The 20,893-nt window shown below is 39.2% G+C and overlaps 1 protein-coding gene across 5 annotated transcripts in view; it reads left to right on the top strand.

The window, feature by feature from the left end:
• LOC121300849 (mediator of RNA polymerase II transcription subunit 26-like) overlaps nt 1-16,604 on the top strand; it is a 52,207-nt gene extending 35,603 nt beyond the window's left edge. Inside the window, exons 2-4 of one of the 5 annotated variants that reach the window (XM_041229788.1) lie at nt 13,198-13,272; nt 14,377-15,952; nt 16,081-16,604. In XM_041229788.1, coding sequence (XP_041085722.1) covers nt 13,198-13,272; nt 14,377-15,952; nt 16,081-16,229 — 1,800 coding nt within the window. In that variant the 3' untranslated portion in view covers nt 16,230-16,604. Of the gene's footprint in view, nt 1-13,194; nt 13,273-14,376 lie in introns of all 5 variants that reach the window. The other 4 variants (XM_041229787.1, XM_041229791.1, XM_041229790.1 and 1 more) reach the window with 4 other exon arrangements.
• Nucleotides 16,605-20,893: the final 4,289 nt, after the last annotated feature.

Genomic DNA, 20,893 nt, shown 5'->3' with positions numbered 1-20,893 from the left:
TTTTTCGAGATATACGATTATACTGTAAATCACTTTCACAAATCAGCCCCAAAATGTAGTCTCCCGTCATGTTCTCGTTATACTGTCCTTGGTAGCGGCGTTCAAAGTCCAGTATATCCTGGTGGAAGTGCTCGCCTTGCTCCTCCGAGTATGCTCCCATGTTCTCCTCCTTGAATTTATCAAGATGAGCATCAAGGATATGGACTTTGAGGGACATCCTACAGCCCATTGTGCCATAGTTCTTCACCAGAGTCTCAACCAGCTCCACATAGTTTTCGGCCTTGTGATTGCCCAGGAAAAATGAACACATTTTATAACATAAAATTCTGAGCAACAATTGTCCATCTTACCTTCCAGAGTTTTTTTGCAGTGCTCGCAGGTGAAATGAGGTGCCCAGGGTTTGTCTTGATCCCCGACAGGCATGCCGAAATATGCCTTGTAGGCCTCACACATCTTAGCAGATGCTTCCACGGAGTACTTTTTCATTCTTGTCTTGATAAATTGGCTGCAGACGTAGCAAAATGCGTCTGCCGGATACTTGCAGCCTCTTGATGCCATCTCAGAAAAATGCAGATATGTATCCACTTAGGCACCTGGAACCAAACTGAACTGGTGGGCTTAAGGCCCCTGTATTTATACTACTATTTATATTACTGGAAAGTTCTAGAAGTTACTCCAAGTTTACTCAGCACTGAATCTATCTGGAATGTTCTGGAAAATAGGTAAATTTCAAAATATCACTGTCCTGGTCACAAAAGCAAAGTTTGTGGGGAATAATAGCCATTTTCTATACTTTTGAGGCATAAGCAATTAGGAAATAACACTTACTACCCAGGAACAAAAAAAAAAAAAATAATAATAATTGTTACACGGTGTTATTGGGCAAATTAACCAATAACATTATGGGCACAAATGCAATTCAAGCCCACTAAATCAAGGAGCATCTCTAAATTAAAGGTAAAGTGGTAGATAAAAGGTTCTACATTAATGATGAGGCAATACCAACAGTGTCTGAAAAGCCAGTGAAAAGTCTAGGGAGATGGTACGATAGGGATCTAAAGAACACAGTTCGTGTGGGAGAAGTTAGACAACAAGCAGTGGAAGGGTTGAAAAGCATAGACGGCAGCGTTTTACCAGGCAAACTGAAACTCTGGTGCTTTCGGTTTGGCCTACTGCCAAGACTGCTGTGGCCACTGACTTTGTACGAGGTTTCCTTGACAACAGTTGAGAAGCTGGAAGCTTTAATCAGTTCATATGTCAGGAAATGGTTGGGAGTTCCATGCTGCCTCAGCAGAGTGAGACTTTATGGTAAAGGAATACTGCAGCTACCAATCTCTGCTCTAACCGAGGAGCTTAAGTGCGCCAAAGTCCGACTGGAAATTACATTAGTAGATTAACGTGACAAATGCGTAAGGGAGGCAGCACCTGTGTTGAAAACTGGAAGAAAATGGACAGCAAAGAAAGCTGTGGAAGATGCTAAGGCTGCCCTTTGAATCTGAGTTATTATGGGTCAAGGAGGTTTGGTCTCAGTTCAGCTCCTCCTACATGGCATAAGGCAACCCCAGCTCAACGGAGGATGCTGGTAGTCAATGAGGTGCAAAAGCAGGAGGAGAGGATCAGGTGCGTAAAGGCCATTTCCCAGGCCAAGCAGGGAGAATGGACGAGAAGGGAGTGTGTGGGAACAAAACAAGTTTGGCAGGCAAGACCTATGGACAGTGGAACAGAGCAGGATCAGTTTCCTCATCAGATCAGCATATGATGTTCTCCCATCACCACAGAACCTAAACCTCTGGGTGGGTGAGGATCCCTCATGTCCTTTGTGTTCTTTACCTGCAACATTAAGGCACATTTTGACAGAATATAAGGTGGGTCTTAGCCAAGGACGGTTTACTTGGTGCCATGACCAGGTGCTGTGATGTTTGGCCTTAGCACTGGAAGACGAGCGTAACCTGACCAATAAGTTGCCACACGCAACTTATCGTAAGGATCAGCATGCCTTGTTCACCTGGTAGAGTTAACAGTGCCATGGGAAGATGCTGTGGATGAGGCGTATGAGAGGAAGAAACTTCGGTATGCTCAACTAGCTGCTGAAGCGGAAGAGCGAGGATGGAGAGTCCGAGTTTACCCACGGAGGTGGGTTGTCAAGGATTTGTGGCGCACTCTACATACTGGTTTCTTAGAGATGTCGGGTTTAGTGGCCAAGAGTTGCGTTGCACAGTGAAGAACTTATCTGAAGGAGCAGCAACTGGCTGTGTTTGAGACAAAGATTCTGGATGGGGATCTCAAGCACAATAGAAAGCAAGCAACGCTGATGTACAGGTAAGTAAGCTGGGCTGAGCTGAGTGGGCGATGGAGGTGGGTGATGCTGGGACGCCAGAATCACTGTTGAGCCCTCTTGGTGTCATGGGCTAGTCAACGAAATACAGAGGATGGAAGGTGCCCACCTTGAAGACCCCAGAGATGTACCCTACTTGGCTCAATCCAGACGGTTGTCATGCTGATGCGCTAGGGAGACTGCACTGGTTGATCCCTGGAGCCAGCATTACACTTCAACAATCAACACCAGACAGAAGGATATCTACATCATCAAAAGAAAACAACGCAAATGGATGAGATGCAGATGGATCACATTAGTTTTCTGCAAAGCTAGATCTTAGTTGGTGCTTATCTTTGCGAGAGCCGAATTCAAATCAGCAGGAAGTTCAACATCTACTCTCATGTAATGGAAATCAGGAAATACTACTGGGTATTACAACGAAAATAATTACACAGTGGATAGGGGCAGGGTTGAGTCTTACTGTGGCGTATTCACGGGGGATCCAGCAGTATAAGAAGGGTGAAAGGACCTCAGGACCGTCATGCTTAATCTTTGATTTTCAATATTCGACTGGTACAATGATTCAACTCTGCCGTTTTTGGCTGTAAAAATGTGGGGTTTTTTTTGGCTGTATTTTTTTTATTTTTGTTAAGCAGATTTCTGGATGAGTTTACTGTAAGGTACTAGAATGAGTTTGCAGCCAGTCTTAAGGTCAACATTGCAGCAATATTGGCAAGTTCTGGAGTAGTTTATTCTGTGTTCAGCAATGCAACAGTTTTACCTGAAACAGTTAATCAGGTGTAGAGTTTACAACTTCAACTTCCTTCCGGTATTTAAAACAAGTATGTTGGTAACGTGCCCCCCCCCCCCCCACCCCCAACATGAATATTAAAATTATTAAATGAGTATTAGGATATGCTTTAACACTGTTAAATAGCCGAATGGCTTGCATGTAGACTCTCAGTAGATTGCTGTAAGGTCGTGATTCCACATTAATCTGCTACCAGAAGTAGGAATACAAGTTAGGATTTTCAGAAACTGGCATTTGCATAAAATGTTTGTTTGCCAATGCTTTTCCATGGTACAGTCACTGCAGTAATTTAATATGGTAACATAAATAAAGTGTAACGGTTGGCTATCTGGGCTGCCAGGCAAATGCGCAATCTACCATATTTAATTGTCACCAATCCGCTACTAGGACATAATAATTCACTTCTGCATATGTGACATCACTACATCATATATACAGCTCTGGAAAAATTAAGAGACCACTGCAAAATTATCAGTTTCTCTGGTTTTACTATTTATAGGTATGTGTTTGGGTAAAGTGAACATTTTTGTTTTATTCTTTAAACTACTGACAACATTTCTACCAAATTCCAAATAAAAATATTGTCATTTAGAGGATTTATTTGCAGAAAATAACAACTGGTCAAAATAACAAAAAAGATGGTGTTGTCAGACCTCGAATAATGCAAAGAAAATAAGTTCATATTCATTTTTAAACAACACAATACTAATGTTTTAACTTAGGAAGAGTTCAGAAATCAATATTTGGTGGAACAACCCTGATTTTCAATCACAGCTTTCATGCGTCTTGGCATGCTCTCCACCAGTCTTTCACATTGATGTTGGGTGACTTTATGCCACTCCTGGCACAAAAATTCAAGCAGCTCGGCTTTGTGTGATGGCTTGTGACCATCCATCTTCCTCTTGATCACATTCTAGAGGCTTTCAATTTTCAGGTCTGGAGGTTCAGTCTTGTCTGGAGATTGGGCTGGCCATGACAGGGTCTTGATCTGGTGGTCCTCCATCCACCCCCTTGATTGACCTGGCTGTGTGGCATGGAAGTTGGGCAGATTTGTCTTTGTGAAGGACGCATGAATCAAGCCAAGTACAAGGTACAAGAGCTGTGTGTGTTCCTCTGACTTCTATTATATGCAAACTTATGGAAACTATAATGGAAAATTACCTATATGGTAACAGAGTCCTGGGAGACAGTCAACATTTTAGGAAAGGGAGATCGTGTCTAACTAACTTGCTTGATTTTTTTGAGGATGCAACATCATTGTCAGAGCAGAAAGGAAGCAAAAGTTTTCTGAACGCCAGGACAACCATTGTACTTGGCTTGATTCATGCCAAAGCTGCCCGATTCCAGCCTTGCTGAAGCAACACCCCAGATCATCACTGGGCAGATACATGGCCGATCCTCCACCACATTTCACAGTGGAGGGTGCGAGACACTGTGTCTTCATCTAGGCAATGTCCAGGCTAACAAGATACTCGGATACATTGTGAAAAGTGTTGAATTTAAATCAAGGGAAGTAATGTTAAAACTGTACAATGCACTTGTAAGACCTCATCTTGAATATTGGTGCACTCAGGCATCTGCAGACAGGCTGCTTCAGCAAAGAAGACTACTGCGACCTAATTCAAGCATTCAAAATTCTAAAAGGTATTGACAGTGGACGCAAGGGTCTTTGTGCCTGAAAAGGACCAGGGGTCACAAATGGAGTTTGAAAAAATTCAAGCCACTTTTTTACACAGAGAATTGTGAGGGTCTGGAATCAACTCCCCAGTAATGTTGTTGAAGCTGACACCCTGGGATCCTTCAAGAAGTGCTTGATGTGTGTGTGCTACTAACAACCAAACGAGCAAGATGGGCCGAATGCCTCCTCTCGTATATATATTATATGCACGCACGCATGCCCAGGGAAGAAGAATAACTACATAATTTGAAAAAAAAAAAAACAGCCAGAGAAGCACTGAGGAACCATACATTTCTCAAGCATTTATTACCCTCTACAAATAACAAGCAGACCTCTTGACTAGTGACTCAGTTGCACAAATTAATTGAAATATACTATACATCAATTACATCAATTGACCAATCACACTGTTAATTGGTTATATTGCACCCAATAAATTAACATTTCACACTGTTGTTCTGTATTGCACCACCAGTTATATTGCACTCAAATAGTTATTAAACCCAATAAGTTTATATCTATCTATATATAAATAATTGCACACTTAATAAACTCATTACATATATTGCACATAAGTAGCTAATTGAATATATTGCACATAATAAGTTTAGCATATAAGAGATTAGTTAACTGTCAATTAACAAATAACCAACAAGGCAAATAAAATGATTTGATTCAAACTGCTAATTAAAATCACAGGCAGCATTTCAATTTCAATTTTTGTTCTTTCTTTCTCCGCCTCTTGCTCATCTCAAACACACCTCCCAACAATACACCTTCCAAGCAACATCTACCCCCATCATGCAACAATGCTAGCTTTATTCATACAAACCCAGAAATCCCAATATACGTCTGTGTCACTGCCCTTATTTTGTGCTAACGTTTTTATTCATAGTTATTTATATATTTACACATAGCTAGTATATTTTATAGATCTGCACATTTACCTATCGTTACAAAAGTTATAAGACTTGCCTGATTGCCCTCAGTAGGGATAACTGCAGCTTCATACTTAGTCTGGGTGTTCAGTGGGTAGAGCTGTTTTCTTTAGGTTTGTTGCTGAAAGGTGCTGTACAGTACTAGCGGGCATTCACAAGCACTTCGCCTTCGTACCCAAACCTAAACCTGTTATATAAATAAATAAATAAAAAATGCAACTGATGAAGTGAAAAGCTGACTGGAAAAAACTTGCATAAAAATAATGATGCAAACTGAATAAAACAAACAAATGCAAAAGTATTGAAATAAGATGTTAGAGGTCTCAAACTATTGTGAAACTGGAATATTTATTATTTAGTTATTTAGCTGACACTTTTATCCAAATCGACCTTCGAGAACAGGGGGTGAACTATGCATCACAGCTGCTGCTGCTGCATATCACTTGCAGTAGGACCTCGGTTTTACGTCTCATCCGAAGGAATACGCAGTAAACAGAGTAGCCAGTGTAAGGATGCTTTCACTTGGATGTCCTTGCATTGCTAATTCTTCTGTACTGTTCTGTATGTCGTGATGAAAGCTGACAACCATACTGATCACTCCTAATTTTGAATTTACAGCCCTGCAGGGGATGCATTTTATTGACCTACTAGTTTATGTATTTATATTTGTTAATTTTAATTTCTGTAAAACTGTGGCTCTTTGTTAATAACTAATCGGGTCCAACAAATGCAAGAAAGTATATGAAGGTTTTTGCTGTAGTTCAGATCCAAGTTCAATCCACGTTTTGACAGACTGAGAAATCTTACAAATGGTAATCTTACATGTGACACCTATGAAAGCAACTACAAGTTACTGTGTGAGGAAGTTGTTGACAGTGAGGGGGGGTGACAGCGTGCGTTTTGCCAGTATCAGTTTAGATCCAGAAACAGGTGTGAAATGTTTGGTCTCTGCTATTTTTTTTTAGAAGTCTGCTGTTTCTCGGACGATCTCTGCATAAGAAACTTGTGTGTGGTCCTAAACTAGTGGCCAACAAATTCTAAGTTAACAAGATTTATGCCAGGTGTTGTAAGACAAAGTTGCATTTTTACGGTGGATCAGTGGTAAATCTTCACTAATCATATGGTCAAAGTGCCAGGGTGCTATGTTATGTTGTGTACTTTTAATAGAAAGCTTACTATATAAATCCCTCTTATTTTTCTGTCTTAACGCATCAAAAAGTTTGTTATTGCCCGTCAGTAAAATAGTCCTTTTACAATTTGCTGTTCAACTGACCTAGCTGTTAACCCCTTTGCAAACTCCACTAGCTGTAATCCATTCCCCTAGTGGGTTTGTACGTGATATGTCCCCCCTTAGCTGTGTAACTAGGGCATTCTGTCCATTAACCTCAAAGGACAATGCAAACATCTAATACATGGAAGTAATTCATCTGCGCATCTCTAGATAAGCGTTTTATTTGGAATTATATGCATGTATAAACAGTAACATCCTGTGTACAGTCTATTTTCCTGTTTGTTCTTTTCATTTTTTTTGTATAATTTGTGAAAATAGTAATTTCATTGTTATTGGGATAGTGACAGATTATGGGCTTACCCTTGTCAAACACATATAGAATGTAATGTAACTATCAGGAGCAGCTTGGAATGATTTAAGATTTCTTTATACTTGTAAATCTGTGTTGTGGATGTATAATGTAATAATCAAAGGTAGAAAGATTTTTTTTTCTACATATGCGTATTTGTATTGTATTCCTTAATACATCTAGATTTGTATTATAACTCAATGCATTTGCTGCATGATTAGGAAGTACCAGTAGGTTATGCACTTTTTAATATATGAGCTTTGTGTATGTATGTTTATATTATGCAGCCAGTTGACATTTTCACTGCAGCTGTTTACTAAGGTACCATGTGGTGGAGTTGGTTGTTGACTAACCAAGTTCAATAATTCATGTTAAATTGTGAAACAAGTCCCAGGGTACCGAAGGTAACCTTCATATATTTAAAATGTTCTGTTGAGAAAATGCTTCCTAAAGGTAGAAAATAATACAAATAAACCTGTTCATTTTTGAGTATTGTGGAAAAAAAAGGGTTTGGATGGAAATGTAGTATGGTCTGGCAAGGATCTGGAAATAAAAACATGTTTTCACCAAGTTTTTATAGGTCTTTTAAAATTTTTAAAGTGGTAAAAATGGTCAAAATGTTTGGCTGTGGGGTGACCTCTGATGAGAGCGCTGGTCTGTAAAGTGGTTAATACAACCATTAGTGAGAATCAATTATCAAACTGTCCTATAGTGTTGGAGCCCTGTAATTCAGTGTTTTGTTAATACAAGCTTTTTGTTTGGCTTGAGCTTTTTTTCTAAAGGGATTCTAACAAATTAAATAAATCCATTCATGACTTGTGCACTTTCTAGGTTATTTCACATCAGCAGGTTTATTGCCATTTGGGGCTTGTCATGCATATTCATAAACCTGTTGACACGTGCAGGTAGGACAGATGAACCAGTCAAAATACTGAAATTTGCGAGGCATGTCAGAAACCAGTAAAATGTTTCTGATTGAACAGGTTGGATTGAAGCTGCCAATGTAGTGAATTCAGAAGACATTTTGATGGGAGTAACTGGTTTATGAGCAGGGACATGTTAATAACTTATCAATTATGTTGAAAAAGATATTGCTGGAATATGTACAACAAAGCAGAAAGCTAGGGAAAGTAATGGGCTCTGTCTTCAACCCTGTTCAGTAACTTTGAGATCTTAAGTTTTGATAGAAATCTGCTACTAGGAACCAGACAAGCATCGATGAGACAAATAGACACCTCCTTGTTAAACACTTTCAAATGCGCTTGTACTTACATACCTGATTTGACGGAATAAAAACATTCTGTAACTGCCTTTTATAAACTGTGTGTAGAAAGACAGGTGGTCTCTTTGTGGTGGTTTCTATTTAGTGTATGTGTGGATACTGGCAACCAGAAAAGCTGCCTCCTTTACCCAATATAGCCTGATATGCCATTTAAGTTAGCGGTATCTACTTAACAGTATCTCAATACTGCTGTTATTAAAATGGGACCCTGGCATTTTACCAATTTGAGACAGAAGCGATCTTCACTAGTCTTGCCTGCAGTACTAGATTTTCTAAATCTTAGAACAGCTTTCCAGCACTTTTGACTGAGCTCTTATTGTGGCAGGGGGTTTTGTTGGGTAACCAGGCACCACCTCCACACCTGCAGCTCTGCAATCAGGTTTCAGTCTCAATGTTGCACTCGCTTTGCGTACCGTGGCGCATTTTGGTAACTAACAGCTGGAGTCTGAAAAAGAGGTACTTTGCACTTCTTGGTTTATTCTTTTCTGGCCAGCACAGTTACTGCCATTTTTTACTCTGAGCAAACGTCTTTGTATTTGTACTCTAGTGGCCTTCAACAGTGCTTGATTTAGAAATACTAGAAACCTAATAAATTCAATGACACACGTCTCTAGACTTGATTTGAAATGTTTCTCACTCAATTGCGTTTATTTTAGTAATTCTAAACTCAGACATGTTTTTTTAAACACTTTATACATGTTCTCCAGTTAATCTACTTATTTGTATTTACTACTGTACTGTTAAATGACAAAACAAATGTTTTGATTACCATTAATTGAAACTGGGAGCATTATTGATGTGATTTTTATACATATCTATTTACCTGTGATAAACCCCAATCAGCACTGATTGTCTACAGTAACTAATATCACATTGGGTAAAATAGGGTGATTTACCAACAAGAGGAGGCCATTTGGCCCATCTATGCTGGTCCAGTTCCTAGTAAGTGATTGATCTCAAGACTTACAGATTCAAATAATTTGGCATTAAAAGCATGACTAAGTAGTACATTCCATACCCTCAGCACTTTGTCCCAAGTCATCTTCCATTTGTTTTCCAACTGTGTCCTGGTTTCTGTGCTGCACTTAAAGTATAGGCTATGGTTAAATGATCCAAAATGAGTTCTAAACAGGGACTGTTAAAGTGGAAAATGTAGGTTTAAAATCAAAAGGAATGAGGAAACTCATGAAAAAAGGTACGCAACGATTTGGTGTGTGTTTCTTTACATGGTGCATCATGTTGTCATAGTGGTACAGTATGTATTGTTTGTATTGTGATACAACACCGAAGACATGACCTACCTCATTCCAGTTCACCAAATGGTTCTTGCATGAAGAATGTGTGTTTAGTAGTTAGTATGACTATATACTCTTCCCCATCTCATTTCAATTTGTCTTAACAAAATAGTCAATTTTAGTGACTATTTGATCCTATTATGCATCATAAAGGTCACCCCTCTGGACCCTTGCATGTGTCTTCACTGCACATCGTGGTCTTGCAGTACCACAATACCACAAATTATTATTTTTTATTTTTTTTCCTTTTTTGTTTTTACCCTGGTTTTCTCCCCAATTTGGAATAACCAATTATTATTTTTACCCCGGTTCACCACTGCAATTCCTGCTGCAACTCGGGGAAACAGCAGCAGACACACGTGTCCTCAAAAACATGTCCTGCCAAGCCGTCTCTTCATGCTGCAGGTCTATTGCGAAGCCACCAGACCTATAGTGCTGGAGGACTACACAGATCTGAGTGGCTTCTATAGCAGTCCCGCAGACGCCCTATTGGCTACAGGAGTCGTTAGTGTGCGGTGAACTGAGGATTACCCAGCAGACCCAAACCCGGGTGGCGCTCGGCCATTTGTGTGCCGCCCCCTGGGAACCCCCGACCACGATCGGTGCTCTCCAGGCTATAGGGCCCATCCTGCACTGCACACACAATACCACATTTAATCACCTAAACTTGCAACACTTGGGGGCAGTGTGAACTATACTTTGATCCTATTGAAAGGATTTTATGAACTTAAATATTCTAAATTGAAACATGAAATGGGCATGTGATTTCAGTTTAGCATTTTTTAGATAAAAGTAATACAATTATACATTAATGTAAAAAAAAAAAAAAAAAAAAAAAACTACTAATTTTTACAACATTTCCACAAACATCCCCTTTCTAATTTTTATTTCACATCTTCTAGGTAGAAACAGCAGTTCAATAAATCCATTAATCCATTCCGCAGATATTGGATGCGAACTCAGCTTTTACATTTATTTAGTTTAACCAGTGTTCAAACCAGCTTATGGCCTACTTACATTTTTTAGGTACTTCTCAAATGAATCGCTGGCAGTGATATTTAGGTCTTCACCTGTTTTAGGTTTGGCAAAATGATCAGTAGCTTTACTTTCTGTTGCTGGTACATACTTTTGGTTTTGTTTTCTTTTTCTAATGACTCATATTTTTGTATCTGAAACATTGACCTTGCTACTATCTTCACTTACAGAGAACTAGGGATGCACCGAATCCCTACTTTCTGAGCAGTGCTCGGATTCGGTGAACGGAATCCTATATCCGCCCAGACACACATCCATTTGAATATATCCCTCCCATTAATAACAAGAACACATTTGAACTCTGTCGTGCCTAAACACGTCATGCAACTGCTGAATGCAAACATACCTCAATATGCAACAGCACAGTCACATCACCCTTTTTCAGGACTAAAGTTATGCAGTAAACCTGTAATATATAATATAAACTGTGTTGTAGATTTTTGTGTTTTGTTGGTTTGCCTGAGACGTGTTCTAGAGATCATACTGAGAGAAAAAAAAGTCTGTGCATAGAAATATAGATCTTCTGTAACTTTACAAGATGCGCAAGACGTTGTTGAACAATATGCTTTAGTAAATAAAGTTGTACATTTACTGTAATGTGCCAATACAAGTTGAACCATTTGGGAACTGCTGTGTTTTAATGTCAGATATTTTTTTAAACAATTTTGTAGCCTATTTATGTGTTACACACACGGTTAATTTTAAATCAACGTGGGTTTTATTTCACGGGGAGATTCAGGTCACTCATCACGGTAATTTTTTTTTACACATAGCTGGTCTCAAATAGGGTTGTCAACACAGGCTCCAAAATCTCAGGACACTTAAACCCTTTGCGGTCCATTTATTCAGCGCCATATCAAAAGGACACTCGGTACTGCATGTCCAGCCCTGTCCCACTCCTTGTTCGCTGTATTTATTACATATCTCTTCATAGTAGTGCATACTGATAAATCTACTCCTGATCACTCAATTTATCACCATACTCCTCAATAATGCTATCCAAGCCTTATTATTTTATTACTATAACATCTCAAAAAGCTTGGCAAATGTCCATGATTTTCTTTGAGCACTAGATGCGGAAGCAGCTGTCTTGCTTGTTTATGTCTGTGATGAGGGGACTATGTGTATTGCTTAGATCCGCCTCTGTTGTTTTTTCTTCAGCTTCTATTGGCCTCTTGGCCATTAAAAGCTTTTCTCTGCATTTTTCCGGAGAACCTGTGTGATGCCTTTTTGATGTTAGACGGGAAAGGATAAATTGATGTCGGACCTGGTCCGACCATAGGACTGCAAAGGTTTAAGTTAGGTCCAGTTTTTTTTTTTTTTTTTTTTTTTTTTTTTTTATAAACTCTCCTCCTAAACTGTAATGTATTCGACATGCCTCCACATGACTTATCAAAGGAATGGGAATTTAAACCCCCCTAAAATAAACACAATGTACTCTTGATGGTCCCTGCTGGTCTACACCTTCAGTATGGTGTTTGTCTTCCTCTTTGATTTCTCCAGATGACAGATGCATAGCCATGAACTCACAGGCTTGCTTCCTGAGCAGACATCTGCTGTTATTTTTAGTTCCATGAAGACCAAATCATTCACTCCTGACAAGAAGCTGGACTTCAAAACCACCACTCTTCTTCATGGTGTCTGCATTCGGTTTTGCTAGAGCTCTGTGGCATGGTCATGTTAAACTTTAGTCACAAATCTTGACTTGTTTACTTGGATTTCCAAGAACATAAACTTCATATCTGAACTTTTCCAGCTGTATTTATTTTATTTAAGTTTAGAGTGCCACATTATTTTCATAGATTCTCACCCATTCCCAATGACAGCACAGCTGAAGGTCAGTAGGTTTCCTCTGATTCCCCTGCCAATTGCTTTACACGAATATTAGGGCTATATGCACATACTTATTGCTTTAAATTTGATTCAAATTCACAAATCTCCTTGGCAAGCATATAAAAGTTTTTTAACTCTGACATTTATTTGCACTTGAAATAATTATTCCTTATTGCCTGAATGACCCAGAGGAGTTGAGGGCTTTGGCAGTAGACGGATTGGTGAAATAGATCGTATTCTAACCATTTAAGTCTGGGGAGTTGGTTTACTCACGTAAAACCATTGGTTTTATGTAATTATTTAATTGCCAACTTGTTTCAGACATTCCATAGCATGCGTTCTTGATTGGCTGTGTTCCAGCATGAGATGTATGAATGTAAATATTAATTATACACACACATACTTTTTTTGTTTTATTATTCCAGCAGATCCGTAACATGGTGGCAGTAATGGAAGTAATCTCCAGTTTGGAGAAATATCCTATCACCAAAGAAGCACTTGAGGTAAGATGCTGTGTGAAGATACTAATTACTCCAGCCAAATAAAAAACAGGCCAGAACATGGGGTGCAGGGCTTTCAGGGAAACAGTAATTTATTTTGTGCATTTTAATTTTTATAAGATAAATATCTCAACATTTCAGTTTCAGTATTTTCTTTCAGTGAGCATCCATCAGTCAGCCTGTTCATAAGATTCTCCAAATATAAGACTGACCAAACTAGAATGTAAAAAGGAATTTGCTAGTGCATTGATACAAGGATTGAACTTCAGACAAAGTGCATTTTAAAGGCACACAAAGCAAGAATTTCAGTTCAATTGGAATGAGAACCTTTGCTTGATTACATGGTCTGGTTGCAGTTGCTGCACCTTGGGTTGAACCTGCAGAGCACAGAATTCTCCTGGAAGCAACAGTAGCTTGGAATCTCTTGTTTTATTGAAAACTAAGTGTTAATTAGTGCTGGATGTTTGTTTTTTGAACTTATCTTCAAACATAAAATGAATGTTCAATTGTTAAATTTTGACTTTGGTGAAAAAAGCAGCATAATGTGTGTTTTAATTCACATGTCAGTTGTGCTTTGGTTTTCTTTTGCATGATATCTTTGTTAGTCATTTATCAATTATCTTATGTGAACAATACGGTAGTGGTCATTTTTCCACTGAGTACATTTCAAGCAGTGTTTTGAATATTGAAAGATTTCTCCCAGCACTATTTAAAATTGCATAAACCAAGCTATTGAGCGCTTTGAAAAGAGGGGAGCAGTGATGGTCCTGTGAGCACTCCATAGAAACTAAGTGCATGTGCAATTTCTGAAAGGAATCAAATTATTGTACTGGTATATAAACAAATTATTGTCCCACGTAGTATTTTGCTGGTTTTATACAGTGTTTTATTTTTCCTTTTATTCATTTGCACTTGCTGCATAGGTGGGACTTTGGCTGCTTGTTATATGTAAGGTAAAGAGATTAGTTTGTTGCTGTGTTTAATCAAGGTAATGGTGGTAAAAGATTTGATGCCGTTCATTAGATATGACCAAGTCTTTGAAGCAAGTGAAAATTGAAATTTTCATGATTCAGTTTCAAGGTACTAACTATTTTTGGTTTACTGTAGGAAACTCGACTAGGGAAGCTCATCAACGATGTAAGGAAAAAGACCAGCAATGATGATCTTGCCAAGCGTGCAAAGAAGCTGCTGCGGAATTGGCAGAAACTTATCGAGCCCGGTCAGAACGAAACAGTGCCAAAAGGGGCGCCTGGCATGCCGGGCTCTGCTAACGGGGGAGCACACCCATGCAGGCAGGATATCTCACCTCCCAATGCCACGACAGTGTCCAAACCAGTGCAGGAACTGAGAAACAGAAATGACATTCAAAACACATACTCTCCCAAAGTGGAGAAATTGGGGAACCGCAAACGAAAGGGAGAGCAAAGAGACAGTCCCCTTCTGCTGAAAATGTCCAAATCCAACTATGAACAGATCCAGAATTTTACTCCTCCCCCTACCAACGGTATCAGTGGCAGTCCGGAGCCTTTTCCCAGTCCTCTGGATGCCAACACACTTTCTGAGAGGACCAGGTTGGAACATCAGGAGAATGATAAACACAATAAAATCCCAGTCAATGCTGTGAAACCTCACACCAGCTCCCCAGGACTTGTGAAACTGCCAAGCACTTCCTCTTTGCTCAAGACTGCCGTATTGCAGCAGCATGCAAAAAAGGATGAAGGAGGAGGGCAATACCAGCCTAAAAGCCCACGATGCCCCTCTTTCAGTCCTAGAAGTATTAAACAAGACACTCTGACTAAGCGGCCGACCACGTATGCACCTAAAGGTACTGTTTCAAGCCCATCTCGAGGATCTAAATTCCTGGATACCTTACATGTGCCATCCCCACAGCCTTTACCTTCTCAGCCTTCAACTCCCCCTATTCCAGTGACAATGAATGAGGTACACGAGACTCTGGCATCTGAGCATTGGCCTGGGAGGATGGATCTTGATGCTCATCATCTGTACAACACCCCACATGAATCCCCACACGGCTCCAAAATATCCCATAACCTGGAATATACAATTCCTCAAAGTCTTTCCTCTGAAAGAATGGACAGCGATAATGCAGCTTCAGGCTCTGACGGGAAAAGGAAGAAGAAATACAGATCCAGAGACTACACTGTAAACTTGGATGGACAGCAGGTTGTAGAAGAGAGCACAAAACCAGTCAGGTTAAAAGAACGGAAGCTTACCTTTGACCCGGTTACGGGCCAGATCAAGCATTCAACGCAAAAGGATTCTTTCCAGGTGGAAGAATCACTCCCGCCACCACCACCGGCCCCACAGCCGGAGCCGCCCAGGACAGAACCGACTAAGCAGGAGCCCAACGCCCTCCTGCCCAGTCCCTTTCAACAGACAAACTGGAAAGAGCTGTCGAGAAACGAAATCATTCAATCATACCTGAACAGACAAAGCAGTCTGCTCTCTTCGTCCGGGACGCAGACTCCCGGTGCCCACTTTTTCATGACAGAATATTTGAAGCAGGAGGAGCATAACATTAAAGAATCTCGAAAGACTCACGTTTTAGTACCAAACAGCTCCCACGACTTCCCTGGGGCTAGTCGGGAGGTCACGCAGGAGGACCTCCTTAGAATACACCAGCAGAACTGGCCTGGCGTCAATGGCTGTTCTGATACGAAAGGTAACTGGTATGATTGGACACAGTGTATATCTTTAGATCCACACGGTGACGAGAGTAAACTAAATGTACTGCCGTACGTCTGCTTAGACTGAACACAATCTCGTTTTTGTTTTTTTGTAACACTTCAGAAATAAAGCCCTTCCAGGGTTACAGGCTGCATGCCCAAGAGGAAGTGAGCCTTGCGGCACGCCAAGGCCGACAGCAAAGGGTATGGAGGGGCCGCTCTGTACAAGTCGGATACAAACCCCTCTGTGATGTGTTGCTGCCAACTTCCTAAACTACAAACAGGGTTACAATGGCTTTGGAAATAGGAGTTGGTCGAGCCAGTTCTGAAAAAAGGAATCTAGCCTGCAAGTTAGGTGGGGGAAAAAACTCAAGAATTGTGAAATCAGTAGTATGGCAGGTAAAGCTTTACGTCAAAATGAATAAAGAAGTTACCATAACAAGAATGCATCTATTTATTGATTTTTTTATTTTTTTTTAATTTTATTTGGTGGTGATGTTTTTTGAGTTTATACAAGAAATGTGCAAAAACTGTAGAGCTGTTTGCATCATGCAACCTCTGACATACTCAGCAATATGAAGGGGCCCCAACATTCCATACAGCTCCCTACACACACATCGTTTTTACAAACTTAACAAAACAAGTGGTATTTATTTTATTATAATAATAATATATATTATATATATATATATATATATATATATATATATATATATATATATTGTAAAGTGGGCGATAATATATATATACTATATATAATAAGTAATAATACACCCTTTTAAAATTTTGTTTTTTTTGCTTGTTACTTCTCTGCTTGGTAGATAATGTTTTTTTTTTTTATTTGATGCCCAAAATGGCAAAACAGAGGGTGCTACTAAATTGCAACTTTGTACTGTGAGATTAAAAAAAAAAAAAATGTAAAATTAAAAAAAAAAAAAAAAAATCTGTTTGTATGCTGGAATATACTTGTTACCATTCCTTTTAGATGTTGTTTGCCTTATGAAAAAGAAACCCATCATAACACAATTTACAAAGACAAAGAGCCTTAGTGAATGTATAGACATTTAGACTTCTGTGAATCATGATACAGAAGCGAGCGACTTTGCTATTTGGTCCTTTTACGTGGACGCGTTGTGATATAAATGTGGAAATTAATAATAATAAAAAAAAAAGTTGCACAAAATGTCTGTCTTTGAAAATGTCTTTCTGCTTTTACTGAGTAAAGCATGTTTCCTAACATATAAAGGGCTGATATCTCTCACTGATACCAAGATTTTATATTTCACAATCACACTAAAGTAATTGAAGATAACAATGTCCGTCCATTCATTCTGCACAGTTTTGAAAGACATACAAACAGTGCTTTCTAAGGAAAATTAAGTTACTTTTTAATATATAACCACACTCTTCTGTCTGAAAAAAGATCTGTTACAATTACAGGTTACTGATAAATATAATGTGATCACAGTAATGCATTCCATGTTATTGCCCACAATACATTAAGGACATAAGCACAGGAGATCAACTTTGTGAAGAGAAGCACAAGTTTGATCTAAAATAAAACTTTATGGTTAGAGCATCAATGTGCTTTTCTAAAAAAAAAAAAAAAAAAAAGTGTTCAGGTTTAGTTGCTGTAAATTTCCCTGTGCTTGACTGGAGGTTTTAAACTTTTCCTGTGTTGCTGTTTGTATTCCTGCAATATCTTTTTCAACATAATTGCGATTGTTTTGATATTTCTATTAACTTGTCCCTGCTATTTTTTCGTTTCACTTCAGTTAACCATCAGGTCTTCTGAATTTACTACATCTGCATTGTGAAAACTCAGCAGTAATATGTTAATACAAATATAAAAACAATCACGATTATGTTGAAAAGGATATTGCAGGAATACATACAACAACGCAGTAAGCTATGGAAAGTAAATCGGTGTGTTTAAACCCTACACCCTGTTCAGTGTTGATTTCATCTAGTAGCTTGTATTGTGAATGGACTGCTGTGTTAAACTGCACCTTGCAAACGTAGTCAGTGCTGCCCTCTAGGGTCCCATACAAGCTAGTACAGCCTTTACACTGTAATAATCTAACAAGGCTTTGATCATGCTCTTTCAATATTTTTTTTTTTATTCTTGGGTTATGTAATCAGTGTTAGGAGATTTGCAAACCACACCTTTCCATACATTGCCTAGGGTGTTGTGAGTCAGAGCGGCTACTCACGAGTGGGCTTACTGGTGAGGAGTGAAAATCGGCTTCTATCTCACATCAATATGAGATTGTACTATCTATTCACATGGCTGTATCACACAGGATTGAACTGATACCAATTTCTTTCGATAGTTTAAAATCTTTTGCACGATTATTTGATTTAAAAAAAAAAAAAAAAAAAAAAAAAAACTGGTGTAATGAGCAATTTATGCTGATGTACTGTCACAATATGCCTTCCTGTCAGAAATTGCTACCTTTGGGTTTTTTTTTTACAATGTGTGTGGTTATACATTCCAACAGGTCATATTGTGATGCCACAAACTGCTACCCTTTGTTTATGCAATGACAGAATACAATATCAGTTACTAGTCATTTCCACAGCTATTTACAAAAATGTAAAAGCAGAAGAAAGGCCTTCACCACGTTACTTTAGGATAACCCAGGTGCTCTGCTCTTACTGCAATACAACCAAGCAAGGAGCATGAGCCGCTGCCACCACCTTGTACCAAGGATATCTGTATAGGCAAGAAATGGAGAGGCTGGCAGTCGAACTAGCAGACCCACTATCCACCCTGGGATCCTTCAAGAAGCTGCTTGATGAGATTTTGGGATCAATAAGCTACTAACAACCAAACGAGCAAGATGGGCCGAATGGCCTCCTCTCGTTTGTAAACTTTCTTATGTTCTTATGCTCTTAGAAGCAGGTTTTCATACAAAACACAGAATGTTTATATATACAGTACTGTGCAAAAGTTTTAGGCAGGTGTGAAAAAATGCTTTAAAGTAAGAATGCTTTAAAAAATAGACATGCTAATAGTTTATTTATCAATTAACAAAATACAAAGTGAGTGAACAGAAGGAAAAATTAAATCAAATCCATATTTGGTGTGACCACCCTTTGCCTTCAAAACAGCATCAATTCTTCTAGGTACACTTGCACAAAGTCAGGGATTTTGTAGGCATATAGTCAGGTGTATGATTAAACAATTATACCAAACAGGTGCTAATGATCATCAATTCAATATGTAGGTTGAAACACAATCATTAACTGAAACAGAAACAGCTGTGTCGGAGGAATAAAACTGGGTGAGGAACAGCCAAACTCAGCTAACAAGGTGAGGTTGCTGAAGACAGTTTACTGTCAAAAGTCATACACCAGACTGAGCACAGCAACAAGACACAAGGTAGTTATACTGCATCAGCAAGGTCTCTCCCAGGCAGAGATTTCAAGGCAGACGGGTTTCCAGATGTGCTGCCCAAGCTCTTTTGAAGCACAAAGAAACGGGCAACATTGAGGACCGTAGACGCAGTGGTCGGCCAAGGAAACTTACTGCAGCAGATGAAAGACACATCATGCTTACTTCCCTTTGCAATCGGAAGATGTCCAGCAGTGCCATTAGCTCAGAATTGGCTGAAAACAGTGGGACCCTGGTACACCCATCTACTGTCCGGAGAAGTCTGGTCAGAAGTGGCCTTCATGGAAGACTTGCGGACAAAAAGCCATACCTCCGATGTGGAAACAAGGCCAAGTGACTCAACTGTGCACGAAAACACAGGAACTGGGGTGCAGAAAAATGGTAGCAGGTGCTCTGGACTGATGAGTCAAAATTTGAAATATTTGGCTGTAGCAGAAGGCAGTTTGTTCGCCGAAGGGCTGGAGAGCGGTACACGAATGAGTGTCTGCAGGCAACAGTGAAGCATGGTGGAGGTTCCTTGCAAGTTTGGAGCTGCATTTCTGCAAATGGAGTTGGGGATTTGGTCAGAATTAATGGTCTCCTCAATGCTGAGAAGTACAGGCAGATACTTACCCATCCTGCAATACAATCAGGGAGGCATCTGATTGGCCCCAAATTTATTCTGCAGCGTGACAACGACCCCAAACATACAGAGAAAGTCATTGACAACTATCTTCAGCGTAAAGAAGAACAAGGAGTCCTGGAAGTGATGGTATGGCCCCCACAGAGCCCTGATCTCAACATCATCGAGTATGTCTGGGATTACATGAAGAGAGAGAAGCAACTGAGGCTGCCTAAATCCACAGAAGAACTGTAGTTAGTTCTCCAAGATGTTTGGGCCAACCTACCTGCCGAGTTCCTTCAAAAACTGTGTGCAAGTGTGCCTAGAAGAATTGATGCTGTTTTGAAGGCAAAGGGTGGTCACAGCAAATATTGATTTGATGTAGATTTGTCTTCTGTTCACTCACTTTGCATTTTGTTAATTGATAAATAAAAACTATTAACATGTCTTTTTGAAAGCATTCTTGAACAGCATTTTTTCACACCTGCATACATCAATCCCCCCTGCTTTTTTCAAACTTTTGCACAGTAGTGTGTGTGTGTGTGTGTGTGTGTGTGTGTGTGTGTATATATATATGTGTATATATATATATATAAAGTCTACACCCCCTTGAACTTTTTTTCACATTTTGTTGTGTCAGTGCCGAAGAGTTTCATGCATTTAAATGAGGATTTTTTTTCCCCACTTATCTACACACCATACTCCACACTATTAAGGGGAAAAAGTTTTTATTGAGAAAAAAAAAATATATATATATATATAATATATATATATATATATATATATATATATATATATATATATATATTACAAATGCAAAACTAATTAATAATTTGATAAGTCTCTGCCCCCCTGAGTTAATATTAGGGGAAGCACCTTTGGCAGCAATTACAGCTGTGAGTCTGTTGGGATAGGTCTCTCCCAACTTTGCATACCTAG

The sequence above is a fragment of the Polyodon spathula genome, chromosome 26, assembly GCF_017654505.1.
Source record: "Polyodon spathula isolate WHYD16114869_AA chromosome 26, ASM1765450v1, whole genome shotgun sequence".
Taxonomy (NCBI): Eukaryota; Metazoa; Chordata; class Actinopteri; order Acipenseriformes; family Polyodontidae; genus Polyodon; species Polyodon spathula.
This window is presented reverse-complemented; position numbering and strand designations above follow the sequence as displayed.